We start from the raw sequence: 21,866 nt of genomic DNA, 5'->3' as shown, positions 1-21,866 counted from the left end.
TCTTGAAATTAATATTCCTATGTTAGCCTTAATATCTTTAGCTTTTTTCCATCCCATTGATTTCAGTGCATGAACTTAAAGGTGGGTCACATTGAACTATAGTGTGATTTGTTTGACGTCAGTTTAGTATGAATTCAAACATTGTGGTTTGTTGTTATAAACTAGTTGCATGTGAACCGTGCCAGTTACAATTTGTTCAGTAAAGGGTAACTAATGAAATCATGGTTTAGTGCCTTGATTGACAGCATAGCTGGGAGAGCACATGTGGTGCATCACATTACAACCCCTTACATTGATTTTATTGTCCCCCAATAACAAGTCCCATTCTGCTCCCATGTTGCTAAGTTTCATGTCGCCCCTTTTGAATCTGTGGATATCAGTATTCTGTGTAGTTTGTGTACAGATAGTCCCTGACTTACGACAATTAGGATTATAGTTTCCATTGCTAAGCAAACTGATTGTTGAATGAATTGCACCCAATTTTATGACAGTTTTTCCCATGATTGTTAAGTGAATCACTGCATTTGTTAGTGAATCATGTGGTCATTAAGTGAACCCAGCTTTACCCATTGAATTTGCTGGTTGGGAACTGGCTGGGAAGGTCAGAAATGGTAATCGCATGGCCTCCGAATGCTGCAGCTCTTGTATATACGTGCCGGTTGCCAAGCACCTGATTTTTGATCACATGATTGTGAGGATGCTGCAACTTTGGAAGTGTGAGGATCAGTTGTAAGCCACTGTTTTCATTTCCATTGTAACTTTGAGTAGTCACTAATTGAATGGATGTAAATCAAGGACTATCTGTATAAGTGTATGAGAAAAAATATGAGACATGAGGTTTTTATTTGAGGGAACCACTTTTAATGCTCCTTGTCTTTGTAGCATGGCATCAAATACACTGTTTAAAAACTGGTATGGCTACTAAACTTATGCACTTCTACTTTAGCATAATGTGAGGTGTGAATCTGGCCTCCATTTAACCCATTTTAGATCCCATTGTCTGATCTGTTACCGTATTGTCCCAAGCAGTATTGATTTCTCAAGCAGAGATAATGATAAATAAGGTTATAATTCTGCATTCCTCACAAATCCTTTCCGCATGAGCAATTTATCTGGATTTGAAACCTTTACTTTTCTTATTGTGGCAGATTGCTACTTGTCAGTAATTTCACTTTCCCCCTTTTATTTTTCTTTCCTCCCTGCCCAAAAGGTATGCAATTGTTTTTGTGACTCTCACAAACCAGGGCCAATTTAAGAAGCAAGCCACAATGCAGCGGTGCCCCCATTCCCAGCACTTTTGGCACTGAGAGCAATTTGAGAACAATCTGAGGGCATCTCACCAGAAGGTCAACGTGATGACGGTCTGGTCTATGGTGGAAAGGCTGAAAATGGAGAAGAGGCACTCCCAAGACAAGAGGATTGTTGAGCAAGACAGCAGGGATTGCAGCACCGAATCTGAAGAATGGACAAGCTCTGAGAGTGACGGTGAGCAGCCTTGCATCAGGAACAGCTCCAGCAACACCCTGCCCAGGGAGAAGGATGTTCCCCCTCACAAGCCTCACCGGCAGCTTTGCCGCTCTCCTTGCTTGGATCAACCCAGCTTCTCCCAGAGCAGCCTTCTTCAGGATTTAAAACTGGAAGATGGTAAAGCGAACCCGGACAAAGAATATCAAGCCAAAATTGATTTCGCTTTAAAACTGGGCTACGCGGGGGATCAGATACAAGCCGTGTTGAACAAGTTGGGGGCCGATGCTCTCATCAATGATATTTTGGCTGAACTTGTAAGACTTGGCAACAAGGCTGAGAATGAAGGGCCAGCTAGCCTTGGAAGTAGTACTGCTCCCACGAGTGGAACGGCTGCCAAGGAGGTGACCAGCCCCGAGTTGTCCCTGGAGGAGGATGTTGTGGACAGCTCTGACAACTTGAGGCCGATTGTAATTGATGGAAGTAATGTGGCAATGAGGTAGTTCATACTTTGTGCTCTTTTTATTGCACTTACGCCCCTCTTTTTTTGCATAAAAAAACCCTTGAAGGAAATCAGCATCCAGATAAATGTTCATTTCAAATGTGGATAAGAGTATACCATAGTGGATTCAAATGGCAACTTTTGCAGAATTCCTTGCATTGTATACCGGGGTACATTAGATCCAGGGAGTCCTGGATCACATTTGAACCCCAAATTTCTGTTGCTAAGTGAGACAGTTGTTAAGTGAGTTTTGCCCCATTTATAACCTTTCTTGCCACGGTTGTTCAGCAAATCACTGCAGCTGTTAAGTTAGTAACATGGTTGTTAAGTGAATCTGGCTTCCTCATTGACTTCACTTGTCAGAAGGTCACAAAAGGGGATCACATGATCCCAGGACACTGCAACTGTCATAACTACGAGTCAGTTGCCAAGCATACAAATTTTAATCACATGCCCACAGGGATATTGCAATGCTTTTATGAAAAATGGTGAAGAGCCGCAGTGGCATAGGGGTTAGAATGCAGTACTGCAGGCTATTTCTGATCACCAGCTGCCGGCAGTTTGGATCTCAAGGTTGATTCAGCTTTCCATCCTTCCAAGGTCAGTAAAATGAGGACCCAGATTGTTGGGGGCAACAGGCAGACCCTGTATAAACTGGTTAGAGAGGGCTGTAAAGCACTGTGAAGTGGTATATAAGTCTAAGTGCTATTGCTGTGTCATTTTTTCAGTGCCATTGTAACTTTGAATAATTACTAAATGAACTGTTGTAAATCAAGGACTACTTGTATCTTACAAAGACTACGTACAAGGTTTGACTGTCCATCCACTGAGAACATCCTAAAAATGCCCACAAAGTGTCCCTCTTCACTGGGGATTGGGAAGATGTGGACCACATGGGAGTCCTTTTCTATTTTATCCCTGTACTTTCTATTCCTGGAGATCTATGTGGCCCCTTCCTTCGGCCCTGTCCCATGGAACTCTTATCCCTACTTCAGCAGCCCCCAACCTTTTATGCACCTGGGACAGGCTCTGTGGAGAGAGGCTTTTCCGTGGACCAGAGTAGGCGTGGTTTCACACAATGCCTGCATCCCACACATGCACAGATGGAGCTTCACTCGTTTGTGCAGCTCGGTTTCTGATGCGCCACAGACCAGTGGTAGCCCAGGGCCCAGGAGTTGGGGACCCCTGCCCTAGTTGATTGTTGGAGGTATCCATTTTGGGAGAGACATTTAGAACTAGTGCACCTTGAACTGTTTCTTGCACAGTAGTAATCTGCCCAGAGTCTTCTGATTCAGGCATGCTATAAAAATAAATTTATTCCATTTGGATGCCGCTCGACTCCAGCTGACTCTGGGTGACTCACAGCAATAAAATAGCAAAAACAACAGATACAGACAATGAATCAAAACAGATTTTTTAAAAACCCTGCAAAATAAACACAAGGTGCCAACTCATCAACACAGAAGACCCAGAATCTCACAAACAGGGTGTTGGTGCCAGTGTCCCATCGAAGGCTTGGGTAGGTAGCCAAGTCTAGACAGCCCCATATGTCATCAGGGAGGGAACTATATGTATCTCTGTGACATCTCATCATTGTAGAATAGGGATCTCCAACCTTGGCAACTTTTAAGACTTATGTACTTCCAACTCTCACAATTCCCCAACCAGCAAGAAAACAGAAGTTTGCAGGATCCAATCTTGAGTTGATCCCCACCCCCGACCAAACATTTATTCTTCCAAGCTTTCAAGCTCGTCTAAAGCCCATCTTCGGGGAAATCCCCTCTCTCTCCAGAATGTGTGTCATTCTCTCTCCAGAATGGGCCTATATTCTTCCCTGAGGATGGGCTCCAGCCTGAAAGTCTGGAAGAATAAACCTTTGGTCCCAGTGACCAACTCAGACTGGATCCTGCAACATTATCCTGGCAAGAGTGAAGTTTGTCTGTTTTATTTCAAGATCTTTTTAACATTGTCTCCTAAACTTTGTTAAACCCCTTTCCCTTTTTATGTATTGTATTTTTATCTCAGCCATCTTCGTCAAGATATATTAGAATTCTCTGAATTATTCTTGTTCATTTTCAGCCATGGAAATAAAGAAGGATTTTCCTGTCGAGGGATTCAGCTAGCTGTTGATTGGTTTCTGGAAAAAGGTCACAGAGATATAACAGTATTTGTGCCAACCTGGAGAAAAGAACAGAGTCGACCAGACGCGCCTATTACAGGTAACCATTTCGGGAACTGGCATAACTCTTATAAGATCAAAGAGAAAGATTTTTCTCAGTAGGATGACTCAGTTATCCTATCTCAGGGGTGTCAAACTCAAGGCCCGCTGTTGAGGTTTAATCGGCCCACGTGGCCATCCTGAAAACTGTAAAAGTCCAGCCTGTGTCACTTTGGCCTGGCCCACACCATCCTGGTGTGCATGTGTGCATGCGCACAGGCCCAGTTCTCCATCCCCGTGTGCAGAGCAACTAAAGTACCGTATTTCCCCATGTATAAGCACCCCCTTTGTATAAGCCACCCCCCCAATTTTTGGACTGTGAAGTTTTGAAAAAAATATTTTATTAGAGAAACAAGTTATGAAGAAAGAAAATTTACAAAGAAACAAAATTCGACGTCTAGATCTACAACTTCAGTCATGACGCCGAAAGCGGTGCGGGCGACGCTAGCAATCTACGCATCGGAACGAGAGTAGGAACGAAGCATTCAGGCCGATGCCTAGCGTATGCATTTCTATCGCGTACTCGCACTCGTAATCGTATCATCACGTACAATTTTTACAAAAAAGTATAGCATACTGCTGGAAAACCAGTTTATTCCTACTTTATTATTTTATGCATTTTTCACGTATAAAAAGTGTACCTGCTTTGTATATGCCACCCCCCTACTTTTTGGGCTTGAAAATTTTGGAAAAAAGGGGTGGCTTATACATGGGGAAATACGGTAGTCTGTGGGAATATGGTAAAAAAAATAATCCAGACCTTCCAATCTCACAAGATCTTTTTTGTGTGTGTGTGAGAAGCTGGAAAGTCTGAACTATTCTTTTTACCGTAGTCCCACAGACTACTTTAGTTGCTCTGCACGTGGTGGTGGCAAAAAGAGCTGGAAAGGTTAGGAAAGGGATGTGGCTGCCCTGGTTGGTGGGGGGTGAGGGTGAGGGTTTGGCTGGCTGGCCTGGCTGAAGGGCCCTCAGGTAAGACGGGTGGGGCAGGGCAAATGGGGCAGCTCTGCACCCCCTGCCTTACTTCGTCCTCCACCCACCCATCTCACTTTGTTCTTCGCCTCTTCTCCTTCTTTGCTGCCGTAATGTAGCAGGAGGCTGAGCAACACACTAGTGCAATGGCCACAAAACATGGCGGTAGGGGGGGTGGAATCTGAAGCAAGGCAGCACCAGCTTACCTGAGCACCCTGCCAGCCAGGCACCGAACACCACAGTGAGACCGGGGGGGGGGGAGAGGGCTCTCCAAACACGTGTCTGTATGAGAAAGAGACGTGCAATCCCTGCTTCAGTCGGGGCATTTAAGCTGCTGGCGTCGGGGCGGGGGCAGGAGCCACCTGAGCAACTGTATTTTTCCTCGTCCTCCCCACTGAAGCAGCAGTGGGCTCTGTGGGACAGCAGGGCCTCTCATTTCTCCCCTGGAATAGTGAACTCCAGCTTTAGTCGGGGCATTGAAGCTGCTGGAGATGACAGCTTCCTAATGATTTGCCCCCTCCCCAACCAGCCAGCCAGCCAGCTGCTGCCCCAGCGCAGCGAACTGCGGTGGGCTGGATGCAGGTGTGAAGGGCCTGGCTTCACAGTGCTTCCTTGCTCAGTTGAAGACTCCATTCAGCCTTCAAACAGTAAGGCTGGCTCACATACCAGGGCCACAGGCGGCGTTGGTTCCTGCACCCAGCCACGGACGGCGTTCCTGTTTGAGGGCTGAATGAAGCCTTCAACTGAGCAAGGATGCACTGTGGGGCCAGGCCCTTCACACCTGCGTTCAGCCCACCGCAGTTCGCTGCACCAGGGCAGGAAGGTGACCCTGTCCCGCGGAGCCTGCTGCCGCTTGGGTGGCAAGGACAAGGAGGAGGAGAATGGTGAGGCTTTATGCCAGCTGGCCAGGCACAGAGCAGGTCAGGCGGCGCTGGCTGGTTGATTGGGGAGGGGGCAATCATTAGGGGGCTGCCGCTGCCAGCAGCTTCAATGCCCCAACGGAAGCTGGAATTTGCCATGCCAGGGGAGAAATGAGAGGCCCTGCTGTCCCGCAGAGCCCGCCGCTGCTTCAGTGGGGAGGATGAGGAGAAAAACGGCTGCTCGGGTGGTCCCTGCCCCCCCCCTGCCACCACCACCAGCTTAAATGCCACGACTGAAGGAGGGATTTCACGCTCTCTTACACACACACACAGTTTAGAGAGCCCCCCTCCCCTCCCTCTCTCCAGCGGCTGTTGCGGCACTTCAGTGCCTGGCTGGTGGGTGCTCAGGTAAGCTTGTGGGGGGGGGGGCAGCTCTGCCCCCCCCCCGCCTTGCTCCGTATTCCACCCCCCCACTGCCCCACTGCTCAGGTGGCTCCTATTGCCCATGCTGCGGCCAGCAGCTTGAGTGCCCTGACTGAAGATCACTCTCTCTCCTACACACACACACACACTCTCTCTCTCTCTCTCTCTCTCACACACACACACACACACACACAGATTGCGTTGGATTTCTCTCTCTTTCTGTCTCTCCCTCTCCGCCCATTTGCATGCAACTGTGCTCCATGGGACAACAAGGTCTCATTAAGTGGAAACAAGGGTTGTTGTTTTTTTGGAGGGGGGGGGACAGGAGATCAGGAAAGACTTTTTGCACCGAGATTGAAAGTTTCTGGGTCCCTGACTCTGCAAAAGAGGAATAGTTGCCTGAATCTGCACGACATTATTTTATTTATTTATTTAATTTATATTGCCGCCTATTCGCCCATGGCGACTTGAGGCGGCTTATACAATGTAAAACCATATTTAAAACAAAAAAACAAAATAAAAAACAATAAAAACTAACAAAAAGAATCAAATAAATTAGTAAAGTCCAATAGAACAAAATCTGGGGGGGGACCGGACCCAACTCCCACCCACCCCCGTCCCAACGACAGCAGATCACACTAGCCGTCTGATTATTATAGCACCCAGGAGTGTCCATTCTCGGCACGAAAAGCATTTCCAAGCCAAATCTCCTCTCCCTTCCTCTGAGGCAAAGAAACAGAGAAACCTAAAGAGGTGACAGATGGTTGCAAGGTCAGCGAGTCCTTGTGGCAGGAAGGGGAGGGGAGAAGCATGAGGTATCTTAGTGGGTTGAAGAGGCCTTGAGGGCCTGTTCTGTCACTGGGCCCCCCCACGTCCTTCCCCACCATGGGATCCCTCATGTGCCCGTTGGTATTCTTGAATTGTGAGCTCTTGGGAAATTATCCCCTCCTTGTGCGGGAAAAACAGGATGAAGCAAGTAGGGAAAAATATTTTCCTTTGCTATATTACCAGTCAGTCCCTACAAGAGAGCCCTTTTAAGGATTACGTATTCATAGAAAAGCAACTAACTTATTTCTGTTCTTAAATGCTAAAGTTGTTGCACGTAAAAAACAGGAGCTCTGATCAACTATCAGAGCCATCATTTTGACAGTTTTGCTGTACTGTCGTCTGTGGACGCCTCCACGAAATGCCCTCCTGCGCACCCCATGAGCCAAGGAGAGCGAGCACAGCAGCAGTGAGAGCTGGCCATATCCACCACGCCCACCATGGCCACACCCGCCCCGGCCACGCCCACCCCGGCCCCCACAATCCTGATGCGCCCCTCAGTGAAATTGAGTTTGATACCCCTGCTATTATAATGGAGGGTATTTGTATATCATTTTTGCAGAATATAATAGAAAAAATGTGCATAACCATTTAAATCTTATGAGCTATATTAATGCTTGCATGGAGGAATGTTTTGAACCACGTGAGTTGATTGGTACTTATTTTGTATTCTAGCGTATTGAATGCTCAATTTGCTTAAGATCATTTCCACTTTATACAGGTAGTCCTCGACTTATGACCACAATTGAGCCCAAAAGTTTTGTTGCTAAGTTTGTTAAGTGAGTTTTGCTCCATTTTATGAGTTTCTTGCCACTGTTGTTAAGTGAATAATTGCAATTGTTAAGTTAGTAACAAGGTTGCTAAGTGAATCTGGCTTCCCAATTGACTTTGCTTGTCAGAAGGTTGCAGAAGCGGATCACACGAATCCAGGGCACTGCAACTGTCATAAATGTGAACCAGTTGCCAAGCATCTGAATTTTGATCATGTGACCATGGGATGTGCAACCATCGTAAGTGTGAAAAATGGTCATAACTCACTTTTCAGTGCCGTTGTAATTTGAACAGTCACTAAACGAACCGTTGTACTCACTTTTAATATACTTTGAGCCCTGTCAAAAGTGGGATATAAATTAACACAAGTGTAGTAGCATCAGTGTCTGTCCCGTCCCCACCCCCGCCCCCCCCGGCTGATTTTTTTTCTGGAAACCAAAATGGAATTAAGGAAGGGGACAACCAAGAGGGGAGAGATTCTGTGTTCGAAGAAAAGTCTGCTAATTGCTGGAGGAATATATTAATCATTTGGGGAAGTAGCTTTAGTATTTCATAACTTCACTAATAGCTTCAGTCCGCTTCACCTGGCAAATCCTCTTGGGGGAAAAGGAATCGTCAGAGTATTGGTGGCGTCCTAGTAGGAAAGAAAGAGGCGCTGAAAGGATTTAATCTCGTTCTGTCTCTTACTTGTGGATTGACGGAGGGGCTTCTGAGGCTACTCTACGAACCAGCAAAATCATGGCTCCCATCACTGTGTAATACCATTCGTTGCTAAGAGCCTTGCTGTAAGGATGAAAATGACTCCATTATCTTGACTCCAAATGTGAAAGACAAGCATTAATCTTGAGTTTCTGAAAGCTGTAGTCCAGGGTTCTTTTTAAACACTTTTTTTTTTTTTGCTGTTCTTTAAAATTCCCCGTTCATACATTCCTCTAGATGGAAATGTTGCTGCTCACTTGACAGAGGAGCTAATTTTGCAAAGCACCATCTAGTGAAAGAGGATGACAATGAATTCTGGATTTTTTAAGGATGATTTGGAGAAAACCCATGTGCATTTTCATCATCACTCTTTTCCCTCCTGATTTCATTTCAGTAAATTTAATTTAAGCTTATTAAACCCGTCTTATGCCCCCTAACAGATCGAAAGCATGCAAATGCGAGTAGATTAATATCTATCACTTTGGTGGGAAAGTAACAGCATTCCATGTGCCTCAGCGTATAGTCATGCTGGCCACATGACCACGGAAGGGTCTTCGGACAACGCTGGTTCCCTTGGCTAAGAGACTGAGATTAGCGGCCACCCTCTAGAGGCTGAAACAATTGGACAGGGAAACCCTTTTATTATTAAAAGCAGAACTAATACGTTGGGCACAAGCAAGCCTGGGTGACAGGCCACTTGGAAATTTTCTTGCAACAAATGGATCGAAGCTACTAGGGCAGGTGTGTCTAGTCTGCCAGGTGCTTTTATCTGGCCCAGGGGGCTGTCCTAGAAACAGCAAAGGACTGGCCTGCGGTGCCTCTGCCAGTGAAAATGGAACTCGAGAGGGCCTCTCGAGTTCCATTTTCACTGGCAGAGAGTTGCAGGAGGCCATCACAGCCAAAAATGGAGCTCAAGAGCTCGTTTTCGTTGGCAGAGAACTTGGGCCACCACTGGCACCCCCGACATGAGTGACGTCGAGTTGGCCATGCCCACCACAATCCCCAAGGTCAAACAACCTTCATGTGTCCCTCAATGAAACTGAGTTTGACACCTGTGCAGGTGACGCACCACTGGTCCTGCCCAACCAATGTGAAAAATGGACAAGGGCTTCTGGTTCAGGAGCGGGACTGGTTAAAGAAGCTAGCTCAAAAGAAGCCCAAACCATTGTGCATCGCCACTCTCAACGTAAGAATACTGACTGACTGTAGCCGTGAGCTAGCCAAAATTCTGAAATACCACCATATTGACATAGGATGCCTTCAGGAGACCAGATGGAAGGGACAGAAATCCACAGACATTGGAGAAGGTTACAAGTCGGTTTACTAATACACTTCCAACAACTATGGTGTTGCTGTTGTCATGAGCAAAGATCTATGTAGCTACGTGCCTGAGGTCCAGAGACACTCCGACCGCCACATGTCTGTCACCATTGATACACCCACCTATCGACTCCAGGTGGCTTATGCCCACAAACAGGACTTGATAAGGACACCAAGGATCAGTTCTGGAATGAACTGCAGACTAAAATCTGTGCCTGCTCCAAAGATCTGCCGCTCCTCTGCGGTGACTTGAATGGTCATGTGGGAAGTAATTGGGAACAAAGGTTATGGAAATCCAAGATGGATTTCAAATCCTGGATTTTGCAGAATCAAAGAATCTCATGATCTGCAAGACATTTTTCAAGAAACGTCCAGACCAACTCATTACTTTCACCAGTGGCGGAAATAGTCAGATCGATTTTATTCTTTTGAGAAGACGTGACCTTCCCATGGTATGCAATACCAAGGTTATGCCTTCTGATGTTCTTGCCCCACAACACCAATTACAAATTACACAAGTTACAGATCTGAAAATAAAAGGCCATAAGAAAATGGACAGCACCACAGGCCCCGAGAGGATCAAATGGTGGAACTTACACACAAAGAGGCAGTGACCAGAAAAATCGTATTCACATCTGTCAGTGCTGCCACAAATAACATTGCCTAGTCAACACTCTGTGACTCTGTCATTACCACTGCCAGAGAAATCAGGTCACCATTATATTGACAAACAAGTGTGGCTGTGGACTGAATAAGTGCAGGAGAAAGTGCAGGAAAAGAAGCAGACTTTCAAGAAATAGCAGGCTGTGATGACCTGGGACATGGCACAAAGGCAACACAGTCAGATAATCAATGGGAATCCCTTTATTAGCTCCAACTTTGCCCTCAATGTCCTGATTAACTTCTGGCTGGAGAAAAACTCTCCCAGGAACAGCCTTTGGCTGCAGAGAATCAAGTCCAAAATGTAGTCAACAAAAACTGTAACTATAATCAAGGCAAAATGAGGTAATTACTCCGACAGGACAGGAGCAAGAATTCCAGATGTGAAAGCACAGCAATAACTCAACACGGTTGGGAAGATGCCAGGAACACAGATAAGCAAAGATAAACTCACGTTTGCTCCCAGCAGCTGCTGCACTCAGCATGCATTTCTTTTAAACTCTCTTCACAGCTGTGGCTGATGAAGGGAATCAGGGCCCTTTCCTCCCCCGTAAGCCACCCAGCGCATGTTGCTCTCTTCTCCATTCCTCTCTGCGTGCTGTAGGATGAAGAGGGGGTGGGGCTGGGTCTTCCTTTGAACTCCAGCCAGACTTTGTCCTTCTCCAGTTTCCTCCACAGCCAACGGAGCCACACTCCCACTCCCTGTGAGCTGTTTGTCTTTCTCCTCAGACTCTGACAGGGGCATGACCAGGGGTGGGATTCTACTGGTTCGGCCCGGTTCTATAGAACCAGTTGTTATGGTTCCCGGTAGTTCAGAGAACTGGTAAATCGGGCCTCTGGCTGGCCCTGCCCCTCTTCACCCACTCTTCCGCTCCCTGCCCAGTCGGTCCCTATCGCGCATGTGCAACACCATGCGCATGCGTGACATGCCTGCAGTCTGCTTTTGCCTGCCTGCCAGGCCAGCCATTGCTGCCTGCCTTTCGCTGCAGTGGAACAAAAAGCTTGAAAGTCCACGGCCCCTCTCGTCGGGATACAGCTCCTGTCTGCTCACAGGTCAGCCTGTGAGTCACACTAGCCCCTTCCCCACTGTCCCTGGGCCTCCTACAGCCATCTCCGGAGCTCCCCAGGCCTCCCGCAGCCATCTTCGGGGCTACCTGAGCCTCACCCAGCCTGCCTACCTGCGCCCCCCATCCCCGGGCTCGGCTGGCTGGCTTCCCCACTGGGGTGGGCCCCATCCCACTGGTGGCACTGACTGGGGCCTCCCTACCTGCCCCCCCAATCCCCGGGCTCGGCTGGTGGCCTACCCTGCACTCTCCCAGCTCTCCCTACCATGTGGCAGCCTCCCGTAAGAAGCGCCATCACTGCAGCACCTCTGCCGCCTCTGCCACTTCCACCTGCTTCTTTTCATTTTGCTGCCATCGCCCCAACCACCTCTGCTGCTTCTACCGGGCCAAAATGAAAGAAAGCGGGCAGAGGCGGCTACCTCCCGTAAGAAGCGCCATCACTGCAGGACCATCTGCTTCCTCTGCCACCTCCACCTGTTTCCTTTCGTTTTGCCACCACTGCCCCAGCTGCCTCTGCTGCATCTACCAGGAGCAAAATGAAAAGAAGCAGGCGGAGGCGGCCGTCATCTCCACCCATCCGCTTTCTTTCGTTTTGCTGCTGATGCCGCCGACACCTGCAGACAGAGGTACTGTACCGTACCGGAGGGCTTGGGGTGCTCCATGGCCCCGCTACCACAGCACACCTCCCCTCCTTTCTTCCTTTTCCCACCACCCGCTGCTATCTGGAGCTCACAGGATCATTCGGTTCATCCCAGACCAGGTTTGTGTGTGTGTGTGTGTGTGTGTGTCTGTGTGTGTGAGAGAGAGAGAGAGAGAGAAAGAGAGAAAGAGAGAGAGAAAGAAAGAAAGAAAGAAAGAAAGAAAGAAAGAAAGAAAGAAAGAAAGAAAGAAAGAAAGAAAGAAAGAAAGAGGAAGGGGGGGAGAGAAAACTGTGCTATTATTTTAATTGTTCCATTATTTATCATATATTAATATTTTACACTGTCCCTATACCTAGAGTGATTTTACTGCCTTTCTTTTTCCCAGGTATTTTTCAAGGTTTACAATATATGCATTCAACGTCTATAGTCCAGAGGCATAAATACATGTGTGTTTAACAAGGTTGAAAGAGACCTTGGAGGTCTTCTAGTCCAACCTCCTGCTCAGGCGGGAAAACTGAGGATGCCAAACTCTGAGTAGAGGTCCTGGGAAAGGTGTCAGAATAACAAAATAACGCTTAGAAAGGACCTTGAGGGGAACCCTACCAGTTCAGAGAAATGGCTGTGCAGTCTTTTCTTAAAAACCTCCAGTGTTGGAGCATCCAGAACTTCTAGTGGCAAGCAGTTCCACTTCTGCCAGGAAGTTTCTCCTTAGTCTTAGTTTGCTTCTCTCTTTGTTCAGTTTCCATCCATTGCTTCTTGCTTGCCTTCTGGTCCTTTGGAAAATACATTGTCCCCCTTTCTTTCTGGCAGCCCCTTAAAAGCCTCTTGCCTCTTGAGCAAAGCATGTGAGCCATTTCCTCCTTTCAGTGGTCCAAGAAAGCACATCTATAGTATATAGATAATAAAGTTAAAAAAAGATGAACAACATTTTTACAGAACTATAGATAAGTTGAGGCTGGGTGTGACAAGGAATGGCTGGGAGGGGAGGGGCCAGGTGAGGCATCCCTTGATGTTAGTGACATTGAGTTGGTCACACCCACCCAGTCACATGACCACCAAGCCACTCCAGCCAATCATGTGACCACCAAGCCATGCCCAATCAGCAAGCCACACATCCCCCAGTCACCCTTAATATCTTCTTTAAAATATTCTATATATTATGACAAAAACTTAATAGCGTGGGGAAATAATGACTGTGATATGAACTGGAAATGTTAAATATATAAATATATGTAAATTCTGTAAAATTATTTTGGAATCCTTAAATGTAACTTAGATTCTATAGCAACTAAGCCACTGGTCTGCTACACGAGCTCTCAAAACTTTGCGTCTGGCCCCAGAGAAAATGATCTTGTCAAAAAGTACTTGTTTTGATGTGAGAAACTGAAACATGATTGCATACATAATGTATAAAGTATTAACTAAGTTTAAATATAAATAAATTCAAGCCTACTTTTTATTTTTAAAGCCAAGTGTGATCTAGAACTTGAAGAAAAGTTATGGCATCCTGAACTAAAAGAATTAAATAAAGTCAATGAACCAAATGGGTCACATTAATCCCTATAGTTATATAACTGCCAACAGTGAACAAACCGTAATAAATGCTCTTTATCCAAATACCTTGAACTTAACATTCTTATGTAAATCCAATTTTGCAGACCAAGAAATCTTGCACAGATTGGAGAAGGAAAAAATTCTTGTTTTCACCCCGTCACGGAGAGTGCAAGGGAGACGAGTCGTCTGCTATGATGACCGCTTTATATTGAAGTTGGCCTATGAGTCTGATGGCATTATTGTGTCCAATGACAATTACCGGGACCTTCAGAATGAGAAACCAGAGTGGAAGAAATTCATAGAGGAACGGCTGCTTATGTATTCCTTTGTAAATGACAAGTACGCAATTTCCCCTCATCTGCTGTGCACAAATCTTCCTTAGAGAGATTTCCTCTTCTTTTTGTGTGGGTCCAATTCTCATTATAGATAGTCCTCGGCTTATCATCACAATTGAGTCCAAAATTTATGTTGCTAAGGAAGGCAGTTAAGTGAGTTTCACTCCATTTTGCAACCTTTCATGCCACAGTTGTTAAGTAAATCACTGTAGTTGTTAAGTTAGTAACATGGTTATTAAGTGAATCTGGCCTCCAGATTGAATTTGGTTGTCACAAAATGGGATCATGTGACCCTGGGACACTGCAACCATCATAAATATGAACCACTTGCCAAGCGGCTGAATTTTGATCACGTGATCATGGGGATGTTGCAATGGTTGTTTGAAAATGGTCATAAATGACTTTTTTCAGTGCCATTTGCAACTTCAAAACGGTCACTAAATGAATTTGAGGACTACCTCTATTTGAAAATAGCATGGTCAAGAATTGATGCTTGTGGATGACGGAAATAGTAGTTAACTGATTTAAACATTTGTTCTCTATAGTCCTCAATTCTTATTCTCTCCATAATTCTAAGCTAGAATAACATTTTTTCCTCTTTAGTGGGAAAATCCTGTTAGATTTTCGGTTAGCAGTTTTTGCTTGTTCTTCAGTTATCTTTTACTTTTTGGAAAGTAAAGTGATTGGCAGAAGCTTTCTGAATTCGCTACTACTAAACCACAAAAGTGGTTTTGATCTTGGCTTCTTAGTAAAGGCTGCTGGTTTGAGACTCAGCAACAGTATTTTAAATCACCATAAGTCTGTATTCAGTATGCACTATGTACAATAAATAAATCTGTGTCATGGCCAATTTTAATCTTAAGAATATTGTGTGATCTTCTTACCCACTAGAAGCTGGTTACTTTATAGATTGCAGAACAACAGAATTGGAAAGGACCTTGGAGGTCTTCTAGACCAACCCTCTGCTTAAATCAGGAGACCCTATACCAGGGGTTTCAAACTTGCAGCCCGCACCCATTTTAGTAAAGGAAAAAATTTGTGATATGCCCCATGACGATAACAAGTTTGACACCCTTGGCGTACACAATTCTGGAAGAATGGCTGTAATCAGTCTCTTCTTAAAAACCTCCAACAATGATGCCCTCACAGCTTCTGGAAGCAAGCCGTTGATTAAGTGTTCCTACTGACAGGAAATTTCTCCTAAGTTCTTGGCTGGATCTTTTTAATGATTTCCCAACTGTTACTTCTTCTCCTGTCCTCCGATGCTTTGGAGAATAGGTTGACCCCTATTTCTCTGTCACAGCTCCTTAAATATTGGAAGACTGTCATGTCTTTCATTTTCCAAAGCACCTGCGGACAGGACAAGAAGTAACAAATAGAAATTAAATTTGACAATGCTTTATTTTTCTAGGTTTATGCCACCTGATGATCCATTGGGACGCCATGGCCCTAGTCTTGAAAACTTCTTAAGGAAAAAGCCAGTTATTCCAGAACACAAAAAGCAACCGTGCCCTTATGGTGAGTAGGTTACAAGAGGGATTTGGAGAAACTTGGTCTCACATTCTCTTATTGTTGGCTGGGAAATTCTAGGAGTTGAAGTCCGTAAGTCTTTAGGTTACCAGGTTTGGAGATCCATGCTCGAAAGGCTTGTGGAATCCTTTCAGACTGCATAGCCAGCATATATTTAAATTGGTAATTTGTAGTCCTCTGAATCTCTGGAAGACTCCATGTTGGGGAAGATTAAAATAAGGAATCAACATATTGAATAATTATATTATTATTTTGCACCCCATAATGGTAGTAAATTAGTACTGCTTTGAAGAAAATACAATGTAAGTTTATTGGCTAATCAAGAATTTACTCTGAATTTTTAAAATTGGGAGACAGCATAGAAATACTATTTCTCTAATTTATACCACCTGATCCATTGGTTAGTGTCAACATGATCTTTGAGAGTAAAGACTTAGTTTTTCTGCTCTCTCTTGCCTGTTGGGTTTCAATTATATATATAGCCAAGAAATTCATTTTGTTTAGGATCTAATCTGGCTTGGTCACCGGGACCAGAGGTTTTGTTTTCTGAGCTTTCGGACTCATGCTGGAACCCATGCACAGAGAACTTCTCTGTGGCAGAGTATGTGCTGTCCTGTGTGTAGTATTTATAGTACCTGTTGTAAGTTGGCTGTTTGGGGTGTGTTGCTGGCTGGCTTTTAAGTCACTGGCTGCTGTTTCCTTGTGCTGCCCAACCCTCGCCTTGTAAGTACTTGAGAGGCTGGTGATAAATGAATACTCCTGTTGACTGATGAGGAGCCTCTTTCTCCGGCTCCGGTCACTTCCCTGGCTGCTTTTGTGCACACACTTGGCTAGAGAGAAGTTCCCTGAAGCTCCAGCATGAGTCCAAAAGCCTGGAAGTCAAAGCCTCTGGTCCTGGGTGACCAATCCAGATCGGATCCTGCAGCATTATCCTGGAACATGTATATGCACCTTCATTCATGTTGTTTTTAGATAGGAATAGATCCTAATGATTCTCTTTGATCACTTAGCATAATACTATCACAACAAAACTGTGTCCTAATTTAGCTGAGAGTTTGTAACCCCAAAGCATTTAGTGACATCATTTTGAGTGAACATTTAAATGAATGCATTTATTTGTGGAGCCTGCTCTAGCTTCCTTCATGGAGCATTGTCACTCGAATTAAAACCTTGACAAGAATTTGGATCTGTTAATAAGGAAAATTCTGAACATCATGATGTAAGAAAATACCAATGTCTTATTTTATGTTTTTGTGGTAAGAGCAAAAGATTTCACTAGGGTTATCCAGTTAAGACATATAGTTGGCAAAGAACATGCCTAATCAGAGAGGATTTTTTTCCCCCAGGGAAAAAATGCACATATGGGCACAAATGTAAATATTACCACCCTGAACGGACAAACCAGCCCTTGAGATCTGTCGCAGATGAGCTTCGCATCAGTGCAAAATTATCTGCGGTGAAAACCATGAGTGAAGGTGCCTTGGCCAAATGTGGTTCAGGGCCAGCCTTTTGCAAAGGGGGTGAGAACATTTCAGAAGTGAAGCGCAATCCTCCGAAACGCCAGTCTGATCCAAGCATCCGGTCTGTAGCGGTGGAACCGGAGAACCGGCTGTCGATGATGCGGAAGCCTGAGGCCAGCTCTGTCCCATCTCTTGTTACGGCATTAAGTGTCCCAACGCTCCCACCTCCTAAAAGCCATGCAGTTGGGGCCTTAAATGCGCGGTCAGCGAGTAGCCCCGTGCCTGGGTCATCTTCTCAGTTCATCCATCAGAAATCCTCCCTAGAACACATGACCAGCATGCACTACCCTCCAATCCTGGTCACCAACAGCCATGGGGCTTCGATCAACTACACGGACCCATACCCCAAATACGAATCTTTGGGAGACCACGGCTATTATTCTATGCTCAACGACTTTTCCAGTTTGAACATTAGCAACATCCATAACACGGATTATTATGGAGTTGATCTAGACCAAGATGTCTACTCAAGAAATTCAAGTCCGTGTCCTGACAGTTGCTTAAGCCATGCAAGTAATGACTCTTACTCTTCGTATACCGACCTGTACCTGGGGGTAGGAGATGTGAGTTCAGAGGATCACGCTAAAGTTCCTCGAATTCCACCGCAAAACCGACTTCAGCCTTTTTCTCATGGCTACCACGAGAGTTTAACTAGAGTTCAGAGCTACGGCAGTGAAAGGTCCAAACATACTCCACACAAGCATTCAGCTTCTCATTTAGCACTACATGTCCAACACCCTCTTGTTGGGGCTCGATCCAGTTGCCCAGGAGACTACCCAGGGCCTCCAAATGTTCACCCATCATCAGCCACGGCCCAACCGAGCCGTGCACTAGTTATGACCAGGATGGATAGTGTTTCTGATTCAAGACTTTACGAAAGCAACCCTACTCGGCAGAGGAGGCCCCCACTCTGTCGAGAGCAACACGCCAGCTGGGATCCGTTACCATGTGCAACCGATGCCTACTCTTACCATTCCTATCCCTTGAGCAACAACCTCATGCAGCCGTGTTATGAGCCCGTCATGGTGAGGAGCATGCCTGAGAAGATGGAACAACTCTGGCGTAACCCTTGGATTGGGGTTTGTGGGGAGCCCCAAGAACCTTGCGTCATCCCAGAGCATCAGTACCAGACCTATAAGAACCTCTGTAATATTTTTCCTGCTGGCGTCGTCTTGTCCGTGATGGAGAAGAATCCACACATGACTGATGCACAACAGTTGGCAGCTATGATTGTTGCCAAATTGAGAACAGGACGTTAGCAGGGTATCCCTTTGGATTCTTGGAGAGAAATACTGACTACACCAGACCAGCATCCTGCAGGAGGTCCCCGTGATCCTATAGAGATATTCTCTATTTCGGGAATAGTTTCACGCTGTGGTATACCATTCTGTACATTGTTTTGGCATTTGCACTGAATATGTGGTTGAAGAATTCTGTAAAAAGCAGATTGTATTACAAGTAAGTATTAAATAATTTTTTAAAGCTGGGATTTTTTTAAAAAAAGGTGTATTTTACAGGAAGTGCATACTTTTTGCATGGATATATATTGTTTCTTGAATCCAAAAGGTCCTATGTTTGAAGTGAGTCCCTCAAACTTATTAGCAATTATATTGCATGAGTGAATTTTGTAGTTTCCAGTGTTAACTGACAAGGTGCTCCAAGGAAAATGTGCTGTGTACATTTGAACATCCTCACACACTGAAGGTTGGCCTGTTCTGGTCCATCTCTTTCAAAGAGCTTCCCCGAAGCCCCATCAGTTGCTGTGTCTTAGTGGTTCACGGTGAGCGCTTCTGATCTGAACAACTCTCAGTGCTCTGGCAACTTAGGTTTGTGCTCACTGGAGAAATCTTTACTCTCCAAGTGAGGAAAATAGAAACACAGATTGGGGGGCGTGGGGGGGCTCATTGCATGGATGCACAACTAATGGGGTGCTTTGGATTTGGGGGGAGGTCTTTTAGATCATGCCCTTTGGGACAAGGCCACCCATGTCAAACAATGACATGAAAGCAAGTAGGACCATTCTCAGCTAAATCTTAACCATCCCATTTCCATATAAATCTTGTTAAAATTGGCAGGTGTGGGTTTTAAAATATGATTAATTGTACAGTTCAATTCTTTACAATCCAGAGGTGGTAGGTATAATTGTAGCATCGCAGATCAAATTTCACATTTCAGTTTAGCCCAAGTACAACTAAGTACAAAATGAGTAAACATGTTTTTTTAAAAAGATTAAATGTTGATTATAAAAGATGGAGTCGATGCTGTACAATTGATAAACTTGTTTCGATTTTTCACTTTCGGATCCATGCAAAGGTATGCATTTGCTTCTTTGGAGCTGTTTGACTGGCTCAAATCATCTCAGCAAATGTTGGGTATTTTTGCTCAAGAACGGGCAACTTTGTAGCTAAATGTCTCCCCCTAAGAGACATTTATCCAGGTGTAGTAGCTTTTCCATTTTCTTTTTTTAAAGCTGCACTGAGTGGACACCCTTTTTAAATCCAAATATGTCTTTGAACATTTTGAACCATTACTAACTCGATATGTCTCGAGCTAGGACTTGTTGACTTCTACTGTAGTTTTTTTCATGAAAGTCGAGAAGGCCGAGTTACTGGCCTTTGGTTTCTTCATGAGAAGGTGTGACACTGCCTAAATGTTTCTGACTAGGAAACACGTGGAACGCGAGGCTGCCGTCAGGGTTGTTTCTGGTGTTTTGAGAATGGCTCCTAAGCTGCTTTCTGAATTTTTGTTTTCAGACCCAGGGGATTGGGGTGTGAGGGATAGTCCAAAGGGTGTTTCACATTGCCGGAATAATTGCCAGTAATGCCCAGAAGGTCTGCTTTATTTTTGTTTGGCATCATATAGGATATTCAAAGTGGATCTAGACAGGGGTGACAATCACTAACCGGCAGGGTGGTGATTCTATCTTGGGATCCACAATAAGCATAATTGTGCAATGATACTAACAAGAAAGAACTTGTTTAGATTATTGAGATTCTGCTGAATATATTAAAGAAGGCTGCCTAGGGGCAGCATCTCTCCAGGGTAGTGTTTCTCCACCTGGGCAACGTCTAAAAAGTGTGGCTTTCAACTCTGAGAATTCCCCAGCCAATATGAATTCTGGGAGTTGAAATCCATTCGTCTTAAAATTGCTAAGTCTGAGAAACACTGCTCTAAAGAGAAGATGGACAGTAATTCATCCTAACAACTTTCCAACCACAAGAGACTGTGTCACCTGCCTGTAGCATGTTTGCTCTTCCACAGGGCTGTCTTCTGATTTTAAAGACAAGCCTGTAGGAAAATGGTGGTGGATCATCTGACACCCTGCATTTGTCATGGTACAGCTTTTTTCAAATTGCTGCTGGCACACGGTGGCTTTGTCTGTTGTGGCTGCTGATTAGATTGAGTTTGGGTGGTGCACCATGCTTTTATCCAGTGCTTTTAAGAAGCACCAAAGAAAAATGCAGATTAGCCCTTTGGTTAGTCTGCCCTGAATATTCTTCGTGATATTTGGCCCTTTAGTTGTAGAAAAGCCCAACAACCTTGAGTTATCTAGACCCTTTTATCAATGAGGACAAAACCCACTTTTTGGGGGGGAGATTTCTTCTCTTTTAAAAGTAGCTGAGAGCAACACCTCAAATAACCAGAAACGACTTTTTGTTTGTTGATACAAATTGTATCTTTCTTGATTGTATAAAACATGTATAAAAGCCATCTCTAGATTAGCTCAATATTGTATTTTCATCACTATGTTTGTGACACTGTGTGTCAAAGGGGAGTAGCTCATGGAGGATTATAAATCTTTTTATTTAAAATGGGCACTTAACAATTTATAGAAACAAAAAAGGCAAATTTTGAATTCCATTTTATTACTATAATGCGCACCGCTAGTGTGTGTACATTTAAGAGCATTATGCTGCATAAATTATATATTGTCTATTTATTAATACATTCTTGCAGAGAATTTTTTGGTAAAATACTCATGTTAATAAGGCTTATATTCATATTTATACATGGCTATTGATAGTCAAAGTGCTGTATATCCCGCTTTTGTTTTCAACAGGATCATTATAGAAGTATGGCTTTTCAGTTCAGTGTTGAAATTTTGTGTGCTCATATTTTTTTTTGCATGGAATCCAATTTCTATATGCATAAAATAGATGTTTTCCATTTTATCTCTATTATAAGATAATCTTGTAGACAACTGTAGCAGAATCTTTCAGCACACCAAATGCTGAACAAAAGCTACTGTTTTTTTTAAATTAAGGATGAAAATATTTTACTGTCAGTAAAAGCTATATATTATATACTATATATTAGGAATATATTAAAAATGTTATAAGTCTCTTGTGTGCTTTTTTGAGAAGTAATGCTATGGAGAGTAAGTGGTGTACTATCAGTAGCACCTCTTTTCCTCAAGGAAGGAATTAATTTTTTTGTAAAAAATGATTTTAAAATCTAATCTGTAAAAGCAAGGAGTGAATGGCAATTTTATAATAGCGTCTGGTTTT

The 21,866-nt window shown here is 44.5% G+C and overlaps 1 protein-coding gene across 2 annotated transcripts in view; it reads left to right on the top strand.

Moving 5' to 3' along the window:
- ZC3H12B (zinc finger CCCH-type containing 12B) overlaps positions 1 to 18,844 on the top strand; it is a 55,498-nt gene extending 36,654 nt beyond the window's left edge. For both annotated transcript variants that reach the window (XM_087940846.1, XM_087940845.1), the window contains 5 exons: positions 1,211 to 1,963; positions 4,046 to 4,185; positions 14,078 to 14,312; positions 15,720 to 15,826; positions 17,185 to 18,844. In XM_087940846.1, the coding sequence (XP_087796972.1) occupies positions 1,356 to 1,963; positions 4,046 to 4,185; positions 14,078 to 14,312; positions 15,720 to 15,826; positions 17,185 to 18,617 (2,523 nt within the window). In that variant the 5' untranslated portion in view covers positions 1,211 to 1,355 and the 3' untranslated portion in view covers positions 18,618 to 18,844. The remainder of the gene's footprint in view (positions 1 to 1,210; positions 1,964 to 4,045; positions 4,186 to 14,077; positions 14,313 to 15,719; positions 15,827 to 17,184) is intronic.
- Positions 18,845 to 21,866: the final 3,022 nt, after the last annotated feature.

Source organism: Pseudonaja textilis, chromosome 12 (assembly GCF_049901715.1).
Source record: "Pseudonaja textilis isolate UNSWEBS1 chromosome 12, rPseTex1.2, whole genome shotgun sequence".
Taxonomy (NCBI): Eukaryota; Metazoa; Chordata; class Lepidosauria; order Squamata; family Elapidae; genus Pseudonaja; species Pseudonaja textilis.
The sequence above is the reverse complement of the archived record's forward strand: the minus strand, read 5'-3'. Positions and strand labels throughout refer to the sequence as shown.